The 14,037-nt window shown below is 46.1% G+C and overlaps 1 protein-coding gene across 1 annotated transcript in view; it reads left to right on the top strand.

The window, feature by feature from the left end:
- NTN1 (netrin 1) overlaps positions 1-9,764 on the top strand; it is a 131,266-nt gene extending 121,502 nt beyond the window's left edge. The window contains 2 exon segments of the mRNA XM_073606992.1: positions 224-298; positions 8,236-9,764. Coding sequence (XP_073463093.1) covers positions 224-298; positions 8,236-8,564 — 404 coding nt within the window. The 3' untranslated portion in view covers positions 8,565-9,764.
- Positions 9,765-14,037: the final 4,273 nt, after the last annotated feature.

Below are 14,037 nucleotides of genomic sequence, written 5' to 3'. Positions count from 1 at the left end.
GGCTCCGACATTTGCACCTCTGATTTATATTACAGTATAACAAGGGGTGCTAAATGCTCAATTGACCAATTGGTAAATAGTAGAAAGTAAACGAATAATCGATAACAAGATGAATATTCTGCTACTTCAGCTCTTTATTTGACTAGCTAGTGTTGCCTTTCAGTATTTTTGGAGATTTGGATGTTTGCTATCGAACTATAAACGTTTTTTTGTTCTTTACTAGATTGTGAGACGTACTGCAAGGCGTCAAAAGGAAAGCTGAAGATTAACATGAAAAAGTACTGCAAGAAAGATTACGGTGAGTTGCCAGGACCTCTACCATGGCCATGGGTCTCCAAGACCAGATTCATAAACAAGTAAAAGAGAGATCTTAATACCGTTGATGGATTAATGTGGGAACGTTTCAAAAGGTGGGAGCGATATTTTCTGGGGCACAGCTCCTGTCCAACAATCTTATTGAGTTTGTTTTCCTCAATTTTGATACAGACTGTGCCTTGTTCTCATTATGAGAGATTACTATGCAAACATGCATGATAGCACGTTAAAGTGGACCTTTCAGTAACTTTGCATGAACAAATTCAGGACATGTCATAAGATCATATTTTTTATTTAGAAAAGCTCCACCTTTTATCATAGAAAAGCCAACTTTCAGCTGCTGCCTGTGACTGCCTAGGGCAGTGATTCTCAACCAGGGTTCCTCCAGAGGTTGCTAGGGGTTCCTTCAGCATTGGGCAATTTCTGCCTCTCAGATAAGTTCCCACTCACACCATTGATCTTTTTAGCTATCTGTAAGGAGGTAATTCTTCCCAATGAGCACAAGTGTAAGGACCATTCTTCCCACTGACCATCACACTAATGTATCATGAGTTGTAGATTTCTAATTTTTAGAAGGGGTTCCCTGAGACCAGAGAACTATTAGGGATGACGAGCGCACTGGACTGACTCAATCAGTCATTAGTCAATAGATAGGTGATGATGGGGGGTGGGTTGGAAGGATTCCCTTCCAATGAGTTTTGCCCAACTTAAAAAGAAGGCAGCGGTGAGCTCTTTTTGGGTGCTTGGGTTGCCACCTCTGGGTACTGCCTTGAGGTAGTTTCCGCCTATACTTGTAAACGTAGGTAGAAAGGAGCGCCCGATATCCAGTGAATGCAAGTTGGAAGGTGAGTTTGTACATCCCCCGAGGAGTTTTACATTAAACACAGCCGATATCGATCTTTCTGATCTTGGTATTACAGACACACCTGTTTGGGATCCTTCCCCATTTAATATTAGTATGGGGCAACAGCCCTGAGGAGAAAGGGGAGTCCTGTGCCCCGAAACACGTTGGCTTGATTACTTGTTGCTACTCTCGATTGCAAACTTACCTTTCAACTTGTATTCACTGGATATCAGGTGCTCCTTTCTACCTACTTTTACACGTACATGGGGAAACAACCTCAAGGCAGTACCCAGAGGTAGCAACCCAAGCCCCCAAAAAGGACTCACGCCACCTTCTTTTTAAGTTGGACAGAAATCATTGGATATGGGGCGCTCCTTTCTACCTACTTTTACAAGTACATGTGGAAACGACCTCAAGGCTGTGCCAAGAGTAGCAACCCAAGCCCTCAGAAAGGGCTCACTGCCACCTTCTTTTTAAGTTGGGCAGAACTTATTCGATCTCGGGCGCTCCTTTCTTCCACCTTTTATGATTAGGCTGAGATGATGTCATCTGTCTGCTGCAGGTGGGAGGAAGCATTTCCTCAGTCTCTTCTCCTCCAGTGATCAGACTGCAACATTGTAACTTTGTAGCACGTCACAAGGTTAGCGCCCTTTCATACAGGCTGTTAGTTTTTCAGGTGGACCTGATCGGAAGGTCCCTGCATTCCTATGGAGATGTTGGGTTTAAATGGGTTTAAATGGGTTTACACCGGCCTACCCCTGGGTCCGGTAAGGCCAAAACAAAATGTAGGAGGACTGCATCTTCTTGGTCAGCAATGAGTAAGCACTTAGTATAAGTGTGAAACGCGTCAGCTGTTGTTCTGTACCACTCAGCTGTGGTTTGTACTTTATGGTCCTGATCTACAATAAAAGGCATTCGAAATTTCTATCGGAGTGCGGCTGTCCAGAGTTTTTCCGCCCATCTCTATCTACACATGCATTAGCCAGCACCTGGGGCTCTCTCTCTTCTCTGGAGGCGAAGGACTTATCTTGGTGGATCCACCTGGAGCGGTAGGGTTTATTTTGTCTCATTCCTATGGAGATGTTGGGTGTAAATGGAGTTTACACCGGCCTACCCCTGGGTCCGGTAAGGCCAAAACAAAATGTAGGAGGACTGCATCTTCTTCCATTTGGGTGGACCAGATCGGAAGCAGCCGTGTGTAAAACGCGCGGTCCGTTACTCCTGGACGCCCATAGAGCTAGGCAGGGTCAGCTCACAGATCCCCCTACTGATCGGGACAGAAGCCGTCCATGTGAAGGGGCCCCAAGATGGGTGTAGCAAAGTGAGGAACTGCACAGGCACCAGGATTTACTGATTACGTCATCCCAGCCCAGGAAGTGGATGGAGACCCTTGGATGGTGCCTGAACAATGATTGTACGGTCCTTCTGGAGAGAAAACCTGACAAAGGCAATACCTGGAAGTCCTACTACACCTAACATGAAAACCATATCTGATGACAGGTCCTCTTTAACACAACGAAGTGATAGAAATGCCAGACGGTGTCTGTAGGGGAGTGGGAACCGCACACAATTGTGGATTTCGGCAACGGCTCTTTCACATATTGTCACTTTTTCTCTTTTTTTTTTTTTTTTTTTTGGTTCAGCGGGTCGCTATACTCAAAACAAAACAAAAAAAAAAAAGTAAAACCTTTCCCGATGAATAATTAGTATTGGTTTATAGAACAGCACATTGAGGTTTTAAACTAGTTTTCAAAAAACAAGACCGCGGCGGAATTTGCATGCTAATTGGTGTTAAAGGGGGTTATTCTGATGGCCAATGTAGAAGAAAGGGGTATTATGGGTGAAAACAAAACCTTGGCCACATTCAATGAGTGCCCTACTTAGCATGTCTCTAGAATTCTCCGAACGCGGTTTGGCTTTGCTGTGGCGACATCTTTTTTTTTTTTTCTTCTCTTAAATGATTTTGGATGTGATAAGTCGAGCTATGAGACTCGTCTAAAAATCTTTTGGGGTTTTTTTTTTTTTTTTTGCGTGCGGCCGGATGAGCGTGAATCGGCTCGTTTGCCCTCTGCACAGTGAATTGTAATCCGCCGCTGCCCCCCCCCCTCCACCAGGGTGTTTTTGGAAAGCGCAGTGGGCACCGGAGACGAGTGTTTGGTTTCTCCCGCTGCGTCCCTTGCCCTTTGCCTCCCTCCTCGGGTGCAGATGAGAAGACCCAGCTTCTCTGTACCAGGCCTTGGCCTGCCGCCACCACGTCCTGAGAAGAAAAACCGCCTGCGTCCTGCGCGGCGGCAGAAAGGGGGGGGGGGAGAAGAATAAGGGGGGAGGTAAACCCCTGACATATCGCATTCTGCCGCCCGGCGGGGGTGCTTGACAATCATCAAATGGGCATCTGAGGGACGCCTGCTGCTCCTTTTTAATACGTTCGCTCACTTACAAACTGCAGCTATTTCACCTCAGCGTGAGGGCTGCGTTCCTGGTTAATCCGCCGGTGTCTGATCTCTGTGGCTTGGAAGGGCACGGCTTTGTATGGAGGGGAAATGGGAGCTGCCAACTTTCCCAGCGAGCCGGGGGAGGGGGGGTGCCACAATAGATACAAGCAGTGTCTCAAAGTGACAGCAGAGATGTGAGATACGGACAGCATAGGGACCATGAAGGGGACAATACAGTGGCCGTGGAGGGGGAGCACAGGGACCACGGACGGGACACTATAAGGGCCATGAAGGGGGGGACAGCACAGAAGAGACAGCATAGAATCGGTGGAGGCGACAGCCCAGAGACAGCAAAGAATCAGTGGAGGCGACAGCTCAGAGACAGCATAGAATCGGTGGAGGCAACAGCTCAGAGACAGCATAGAATCGGTGGACAGCACAGAGATGACAAAGAGTCAGGGGAGGCGACAGCACAGAGATGGCATAAAATCGGTGGAGGCGACAGTCCAGAGATGGCAAAGAGTCAGGTAAGGCGACAGCACAGAGATGGCAAAGAATCGGTGGAGACGACAGCCCTGAGGCGGCATAGAGTCGGTGGAGGCGGCAAAGATTCGACAGAGGTGACAGCCCTGAGAAGGCATAGAATCAGTGGAGGAGGCGGGATAGAATCGGCAGAGGCGACAGCACAGAGATGGCATAGAATCGGCAGAGGCGACAGCACAGAGATGGCATAGAGTCGGCGGAGGCAACAGCACAGAGATGGCATAGAGTTGGCGGAGGTGACAGCTCAGAGACAGCATAGAATCTCCGGAGGCGACAGCTCAGAGACAGCATAGAATCTCCGGAGGCGACAGCTCAGAGACAGCATAGAATCTCCGGAGGCGACAGCTCAGAGACAGCATAGAATTTGTGCAGGTGACAGCACAGAGACGGTATAGACTCTGTGGAGGTGACAGGACTTGCAGAGGGAATAGCCGTCACTTGCTCAAGATGATGCGATTGGTGGGCACAGCATGATGATGCCACTCCTTTGGAGGCTGGGGCTTATAGGGCCTGTTTTGGGTGACCAAGCATTCTTATCATCACCCTAGGCTGCTCTGCTGATTTGGGTTACAAACATGTCCTCCTCTCTATTACATAGGGGGGGGGGATTTGTAGTTTACAAAAGATAGTTTGGAAGGAAGAGAAAATTCTTTCCATTTATTTATTTATATAGTGCCAACAATTTATTTGCTTTACATATTGTACATTATTGTCCCTCTCTTACACACATACCCCCATGTGAGACACTGGTTGGGATTAGAACCGAGGACCCCAGCGCTGCAAGGCAGGCGTTCTAACCATTAAAGCACTCTGCCACCCTCGATTTCAGATCAGTTTGCAGGAAGTGACAAGGACACTGCATTTCTGGCAGGATCAAATGTTCTTGGCTTAAAAAAAAAAAAAAAAGAAAACAAATGCAGCCATCATCACCTTTATGGACTGGTAAGCTGCAATATATTATATTTTGGTTCTTAAGATGAGATATCCCTCGACTTCTGAAGGTACTTTTTGGAGGCTCGTGTCCACCCCAGGAGGCTGCCATCTTGCCGATCTCCCTGAACTGGTGCCACTTACAGGGGCAGCAAAATTCCAGTGTGTGGGGGGAGGGGGGCCCGAGCTCGGGAACCAACAATGCTTCAGGGAATCAGCGGCTGTGCCGATTTCCACCCACCATGACAGGTCCTCTTTGTGGTCATGTATAGTGAAGGGGTTCCTCTGGCAGAGTGCTGAGCACAGGCTGTGTGGCAGGTCAGGTATACTCAGAGTCCCCCCCCCACCCCACCCCCTCCGCCTCCTCCTCCTCCCATCCCCACCGGTGACACATCCAGAGCCTGCGCTCATGTTTTCACAGCTGGAAGGTGAAATAAGACATTCTGGAAGACTTTAGGATTGAGAATGTTGATTTTTCCAAAGGTGTCTTCCCCCTCCCCCACCACACCGGGAAGTGGGAAGGTTGTCGTATGGCAGAGCGCTGGCTGCAGGCGACATGCTCACAAGCCCTTCTTTAACTAAAACCTGATGCAGCTTTGGGACGGGCGTCTGGGGTCTGCAGCTGCGATTTTCCTGGGTAATATTTGTAGATTGGACCCTCTTCCTGTACCTTTCCCATAGTATATCCGCACTGCAGGGGGCATTAAAAATCCAATCAATAAAAATCGCACACAAGCGTTAACTTTTCAAAAGTTCATCTTCTAGACTTTTAAGACTCTGTCCACACCGGGTGCCGAGTCCTAATTGCTGCGACTCAACAAAAAGAAAAAAAAATCCTGCACTACTTTTGTGCGACTTCTGTGATGTTATCTCACTAAATCTGCAGCTTTCATTACCACTTGCTGTCCAGCAAACATACACTATATTTGTCAAAAGTATTGGGACGCCTGCCTTTACATGAACTTTAATGACATCCCAGTCTTAGTCCGTAGGGTTCAATATTGGGTTGGCCCACCCTTTGCAGCTATAACAGCTTTAACTCTTCTAGGAAGGCCGTCCGCAAGGTTTAGGAGGGTGTCTATGGGAATGTTTGACCATTCTTCTAGAAGAACATTTGTGAGGTCAGGCACTGATGTTGGACGTGAAGGCCTGGATCACAGTCTCCGCTCTAAGATGTTCTATAGGGTTGAGGTCAGGACAGTCAAGTTCCTCCATCCCAATCTCGCTCATCCATGTCTTTATGGACATAATGAGCTATGTCACATTGGTATCCCTAGAGGGCTGCCAGGTAAAGTCCATGTAGGTGAGAATGGAGGCGGGACCAAATATTTAAAAAAAGGTGCATATTAACATTTTTTTTATTTTGCTTTTCTGTGTTGTGGAGTTGCGACGATAACAATGGTGCAAAGTCCATTCTTTGCTGGGAGGTCTCCCTTAGGGGGTCTGGAGGATGGGACATTTCAGAAAACACCGGGGGGTCTTCAGCTGTTATACAAAGAACAGCAGAGGACTTCAATAATTCACACCTGCTAGGAGGAACCCCATAAGTTTTTAATAGAAAGATTTTCTTTAAATGGAGTTCTGTGGCCTTTGCAGATCGTTTGGTCTCTACCAGATGAGGCATTCTCACAAATGCCATCAGTACTGTCTGCAGAAGCCAACGCGTGTGCTAACGTGGCGTAAAATGTCCCGATTAGCAAGCCGTGGAGCTCGCTCTGGGGAACAAGCCGGCATGTGGCCCTCAATGAGAGCGCGAATTAGGTCCGTGTGTTTGTCTGCTGGCTGCTAATTGTCTGTAATTGTTTTATGGTGCTGGGACACTGACAATGACAAACTGGAAATACACAAATCCTGACCACCCAGTGTGACAACTGCTGGTGAGAACAAGTGTGCAAAGCCACCAAATGTCCCTTGTACTATCTAGGAGCAAAAAGTACACAATATTACCAAAAGTATTGGGACGCCTGCCTTTACACGCACATGAACTATAATAGCTTCCCAGTCTTAGTCCATAAGGTTCAATATTGAGTTGGCCCACCCTTTGCAGCTATAACAGCTTCAACTCTTCTGGGAAGGCCGTCCACAAGGTTTAGGAGGGTGTCTATGGGAATGTTTGACCATTCTTCCAGAAGAGCATTTGTGAGGCCAGGCACTGATGGATGAGAAGCCCTGGTTCGCAGTCTCCACTCTAATTCATTTCAAAGGTGTTCTATGGGGTTGAGGTCAGAACTCTGTAGAGGCCAGTCAAGTTCATCCACCCCAAACTTGCTCATCCATGTCTTTATGAACCTTACATTAGAGGTCAGTGGGGAGAACGCTCCTTACATTGGTGATCAGTGAGAAGAATGTTCCTTACATTGGTGATCAGTGAGAAGAATGTTCCTTACATTGGTGATCAGTGAGAAGAATGTTCCTTACATTGGTGATCAGTGAGAAGAATGTTCCTTACATTGGTGGTCAGTGAGAAGAATGTTCCTTACATTGGTGGTCAGTGAGAAGAATGTTCCTTACATTGGTGGTCAGTGAGAAGAATGTTCCTTACATTGGTGGTCAGTGAGAAGAATGTTCCTTACATTGGTGGTCAGTGAGAAGAATGTTCCTTACATTGGTGGTCAGTGAGAAGAATGTTCCTTACATTGGTGATCAGTGAGAAGAATGTTCCTTACATTGGTGGTCAGTGAGAAGAATGTTCCTTACATTGGTGGTCAGTGAGAAGAATGTTCCTTACATTGGTGGTCAGTGAGAAGAATGTTCCTTACATTGGTGATCAGTGAGAAGAATGTTCCTTACATTGGTGATCAGTGAGAAGAATGTTCCTTACATTGGTGATCAGTGAGAAGAATGTTCCTTACATTGGTGATCAGTGAGAAGAATGTTCCTTACATTGGTGATCAGTGGGAAGACTGTTCCTTACATTGGTGATCAGTGAGAAGAATGTTCCTTACATTGGTGATCAGTGAGAAGAATGTTCCTTACATTGGTGGTCAGTGAGAAGAATGTTCCTTACATTGGTGGTCAGTGAGAAGAATGTTCCTTACATTGGTGATCAGTGAGAAGAATGTTCCTTACATTGGTGATCAGTGAGAAGAATGTTCCTTACATTGGGGTGCTATGCTATGTTTTGATTATATACCCTACCTTATAATGTAACTGTTTGTGCTTTTATTTCAGCGGTCCAGATTCATATCCTTAAGGCCGACAAAGCAGGAGACTGGTGGAAATTCACGGTCAACGTGATCTCTGTGTACAAACAAGGAAGCAGCCGCATCCGCCGTGGGGACCAGAACCTGTGGATTCGTTCCAAGGACATCGCTTGCAAGTGCCCAAAACTCAAACCGATGAAAAAATACCTCCTCCTAGGCAACGACGAGGACTCGCCCGACCAGAACGGGGTGGTGGCCGACAAAACCAGCCTGGTCATACAGTGGAGGGACACGTGGGCCCGGCGGCTGAGGAAGTTCCAACAGCGAGAAAAGAAAGGAAAATGTAAGAAAGCCTAGGAGAGGAGACAACCAGGGGCCCTCGGAGGAGGACCAGAGTGCTGTAGAAGACAGAGAGAGGACCGTTAATTGCTGCTTGCTGTAGAGTCTGGAGCAGATAGGATTATCAACTAGAGTTTTTTTTTTTCCTTTTTTTTTTTTTGAAAACATTTTTCCCAGATGGCGGGATGGAAAACTGGCTTTTTCGAAAGTCCTTGTTGATAGATGAGTGGGAGTGAAAAGTGGGAAGGTGTCACTTTTTTTTTTTTTTTTTTTTTGTTTGATGACTGGACTGAAGCGTTTGCACCTAATACGTAAAGTTGATTCACAGACACGCGGGACGGAGCGAAGAAAGGGAGGGTGGTGAGGGAAAGAAAAAAAAAAAAAGAGTTATTGCTGAGAGATTTATGGTGATGGAAGCTGTGAAATTTGCACCTGTTCGGTATCTCCTGCCTTGTGAGTCATTAATTGTTTAAACATTTCTCACGTTCTGCGGTCAAAGCCCTGTGGCTCCTTTTTTTTTTTTTTCAATCTGAGGTGGAATGGGGGCTGACAAAACACCCCGAGGATCTTAGTAACCTCTAAACACCCCCAAGGGTGGGAATTATTTGTTGGTAACCACATTGCAGAAAAAATAAGTTGAAGGAGAGCTCCGATCAGAACCAAAATACATGGTTAAAAAAAAAAAAAATTCTTCCTTTTTACAAAATTCAAAAGTTTTAATAGAATATAATGTAGTTACTCTACAGCTATTACTTAGAGGGTAAAAAATTGGGGGAGGGGGGAGCTCCGACACCATAGCTCATTCCTTTTTAGCCCCCCCGAGATCTAGGAACAGTTTCAAAGCTATGGTGTTAGCAGTAACGTTTTTTTCTTTCCTGGGTGCATCTGAAATCCAAAAGGGAGTAATCCACATCAAATATTTATTTTTGAATTTTGAGCTCTGTCTGGAGGTCTCCTTTAGCACCATACCTAATGCTTTCGATATCAGATGTAGCCCCTTCCCACCTTCCGTGCATTTTACCCGCCTTCGTCTAGGTGCTGACTTGCTGGGTATGCAAACCTAGGAAAAGAAAAAAAAATTTAATTTGTACAAAAATGCAAATTCTAACCTTTTAAAAAGTATGTATATCATTGAAATAACTTTTTTTTTTGTTAAGAAAACAAATCTTTATGTTGTGTTTTTGTATAATGTTTTAATAACACCCCCGATCTCCCGTTCACCCTGTACGTAGCATTATATATGCAGGATTGACAGTATTAGCCGGTCAGGAGAAGGGGGGGGGGGGGTACGATAAAGTGAAAAATGTCTACAGAGTTTTTATATATATATACCGAATTCAGAAAAAAGATATATATGGACTTGCTGTAGTTTGTGTTTAGGCTGAGGAGTCCGAAACACGCGGTATTTTTTTTTTTTTTTTAAGGTATACCGCTCTCCTTGTTAGAAGGGGTTTCTTGTATATCAAACGTCCTGTTGGCAATTAAAGGCTTACCATTGGTAGAAATTATTGATGTAATAGCTTCACATTCCCTGGTTATTCACTAAATGTAAATCTTTGTATCAGAAAAGCTGCTCATTCGTGTTGACGGACGCCCACGGTGCTAGTCAGCCAATTGGTTCACTAGAAACCAACGGCTCCACAATGGTACCAAGACAACTGAGCTGTCGGTGAAGTGAGATGAAGATTGGAAGTCTGTATGTAAACTAAACCAAACTCCAGCCCAAAATGTTTTTAGTTTAGGATAGATTTAGAAAAAGTAGACTTGTTTTCGTTTTCGGTGACACTGTTGAGAGATTACGTAAGGACAAGAACTTGGGAGTGTGGTTATAATCGGCACCAGAAAACCCACCGCGTAATAATGTAGGACAGCCTTTCTCAATCTTTTTACTCCTGAGGAACAATTTAAATCATTCCCAGGTCTTGGGGAACCCATTCTAAAACCAATTCAGTCAGTGAGAAGAATGGACCCCAGTGTCCACCCCAAGACAGTGAGAAGAATGTACCCCAGTGTCCACCCCAAGTCCGTGAGAATGAAAGCCAGTGTCCACCCCAAGTCAGTGAGGAGACTGGACCCCAGTGTCCACCCCAAGTCAGTGGGAAGACTGGACCTCAGTGTCCACCCCAAGTCAGTGAGAAGAATGGACCCCAGTGTCCACCCCAAGTCAGTGAGAAGAATAAAACCCAGTGTCCACCCCAAGTCAGTGAGGAGACTGGACCCCAGTGTCCACCCCAAGTCAGTGGGAAGAATGGACCCCAGTGTCCACCCCAAGTCAGTGAGAAGAATAAAACCCAGTGTCCACCCCAAGTCAGTGAGGAGACTGGACCTGAGTGTCCACCCCAAGTCAGTGGGAAGAATGGACCTCAGTGTCCACCCCAAGTCAGTGGGAAGAATGGACCTCAGTGTCCACCCCAAGTCAGTGGGAAGAATGGACCTCAGTGTCCACCCCAAGTCAGTGGGAAGAATGGACCTCAGTGTCCACCCCAAGTCAGTGAGAAGAATGAAACCCAGTGTCCACCCCAAGTCAGTGAGGAGACTGGACCCGAGTGTCCACCCCAAGTCAGTGGGAAGAATGGACCTCAGTGTCCACTCCAAGTCAGTGGGAAGAATGGACCTCAGTGTCCACCCCAAGTCAGTGAGAAGAATGGACCTCAGTGTCCACCCCAAGTCAGTGAGAAGAATGGACCCCAGTGTCCACCCCAAGTCAGTGGGAAGAATGGACCCCAGTGTCCACCCCAAGTCAGTGAGAAGAATGAACACCAGTGTCCACCCCAAGTCAGTGGGAAGAATGGACTTCATATGTTGTTGCTACTCTTACCGCTCACTAAAAAGATCAATGGTGTCCTGCCACCTAACTTTTTAGGCACCACCAAAAGAAAAGTCATTTAGCCACATCTCAAGAAACCCCAAGCAACTTCTAGAGGAACCCTTGTTGAGAATGGCTATCTAGGGAGTTGGAGGTTAAAGGGCTTGGAATATTGTGTTGTAATGACAAGATAAAGACTCAAACAGGTGATAAACATATTTTCAAAAACATTGACAAAAAAGACAGTCTCTGGCAGCCAGTGCTTAATAACTTTTCTAATGATAAGAAACCTGACGGAGGTTCCAACCCTTCCCTATGTGTCTTTTTGCAGTCTAGATATTTCTTTGTACTTTTTCTTCTAACAGGAAGTGAGGGGAAATCTCCCCAAAAAGGGGGTTGATTTACTAAAACCGGAGAGTGCAAAATCTGGTGCAGCTGTGCATGGCAGCCAATCAGCTTCTAACTTCAGCTTGTTCAGTTAAGCTTTGACAATAAAACCTGCAAGTTGATTGGTTTCTATGCAGACCTGCACCAGATTTTGCACTCTCCAGTTTTAGCAAATCAACCCCAAAAGTTTTACCTGGAGTTGGTCTTTAATGACTGCTGAGCGCACCACATTCACAAAGTGCAATTTATTTGAAACATATGACCAAAATGCACCATAGCGACTCCCTGAGTGGGTCTGCTGTGCAGATGTCTTCTAGAGCAGGAGGGAGATGAAGAATCTGCGATGTGAAATATGGAGGTGCCATTGTACACAGTGGGGGAGATTTACTAAAACTGGAGAGTGCAATCATCTTCCAGGTTTTATTGTCAAAGCTTAGTTGAACAAGCTGAAGTTAGAAGCTGATTGGCTACCATGCACAGCTGCACCAGATTCTGAGTGCTCCAGTTTTAGTAAATCTCCCCTCAGTCTGCCTAGTTCTAAGAGAATCAGCTGCTATTTATTAGTTTAGCTAGGTAAGTTCGACCCCAGGGGAAGGATATTGGTGCAGGGCACAGCGGTGTGGTGATGCACAACAGCCAAGCACAAGCTCACTTCTGGCTGGTCAACATGGTCCACTGGCACCTCATTCTCTTCAGGGACTGGTGAGCTCTTTCAACCATGCATAAAGGCGTGAAGGTATCTTTACCAAAAATGTCCAGAAGCCAATTTTCAACCCTCTACTTTCTCCAGTAATTCCACAATGCGCACATTGTTGCGTCTTAGTCTATTTTCAATATCATCAGTCTTATCCTTGTTAGCATGCGCCAAGAGGGCAGTAGAGCGGGATTCATGGATCAAGGGTGGCAACTTATCCTCTAAATCGCTAATGTGATATTCTGCAGCTGTGGTGTGTTCGCGGATCTTTTGCAGATCTTGCCCCTGCAGTTTAGACAGCTTCTTGGTGTAGTACAGTATATATCCCCAGGGTTGTCTTTACCTGTAAGGCGAGTCAGTTTGCTCTTGGCTCCTGGATCCTTAGGCTTGTCTGTGCCCCTTGTGATCCTCTGAAGAAGAGCTGCAGCCATGCCATGTTGGCTGTTCTGAGGTGCTGTGTCCTCCTTGTTCTTTCCTCCTCTCGCCATGGCAGCGGGTATACAAGTCGCCCGAGGCACCTCCATGAGTACCTACAGGTACCTTACCTGTAGGTACAAGTGGTGTAACAGAGTTTACAACCACTTTAACATACCAGCGAGTCTTTTGGCATGTGGGAGGAAACCCGTGCAAAATCTGTACGCATAGTGGGGGGGGGATTTACTAGAGCACTCAGACTCTGGTGCAGCTGTGCATGGTAGCCAATCAGCTTCCATCTTCAGCTTGTTCAATAAAATCTGGAAGCTGGTTTCTATGCACAGCTGCACCAGATTTTACAATCTCTAGTTTTAGTAAATCTCCCTTAGTGTTCTGGCCTAGAATGTGAACGAAGGACCCCTAGTCCTGCCAGGCATAGGCCATTGTTCTGGGCAGAACTGCTTTAACCTCGCAGCAAACGTTAAGGATTCTAACCGCTTTCGCAGTACCCGGTTGAGCTACTGCACTCTATATACATGTATGATATACATATCATAGCTCTCTAGGTCTGTCTACGGTTGCTAAGCCCCACAGCAGACAAAGGATCCAATATTTCATGTCTTTGATTTTATAAAAATAGTTCACTGTAGCTTTAAGCTATCCATCTATCTGGATTGTATATAGGGGCACGGTGGCTTAGCACTTCTACCCTACCGCTTAGAGTCCTGGTCAGGACACTATCGTAATAGAGTTTGCATGTTCCCCCTGTGCTTCCATAGATTTCCTCCAGTTATTCCTCTTTCCTCCCACATTCCAAAGACTTGCCGGTAGGTTCAATTGGCCCGTCGAAAAATTAGTCCTAGTATGATATTCTACTAAGCGCGTGATTCATGCCTCATCATCTGCCCCAGCACCAGAAAGAGTGCTTTGAGTCCCTAGGGAGAAAAGCGCTACAAAAATATTAATTGGATGCGGTAGAATGCTTTTGATGAAGCTGAGCCAGCTCCACTGTCCTGGTGCTAAAATAACGTTCAGAAGACCCAGGACTGCAATGTCCATCTTGACATCATTGGTTTTGCCCTCCACAGATCTGCTGAATAATGAATAGAAAAGATATTCGCAACTGGTAGATGTGAAAATGATGATCTCCTTCAGGGCCGATGACCTCACAGAAGCCGCTTGTGCCTCGG

The sequence above is a fragment of the Aquarana catesbeiana genome, linkage group LG12 (assembly GCF_042186555.1).
Source record: "Aquarana catesbeiana isolate 2022-GZ linkage group LG12, ASM4218655v1, whole genome shotgun sequence".
NCBI lineage: Eukaryota > Metazoa > Chordata > Amphibia > Anura > Ranidae > Aquarana > Aquarana catesbeiana.
This window is presented reverse-complemented; position numbering and strand designations above follow the sequence as displayed.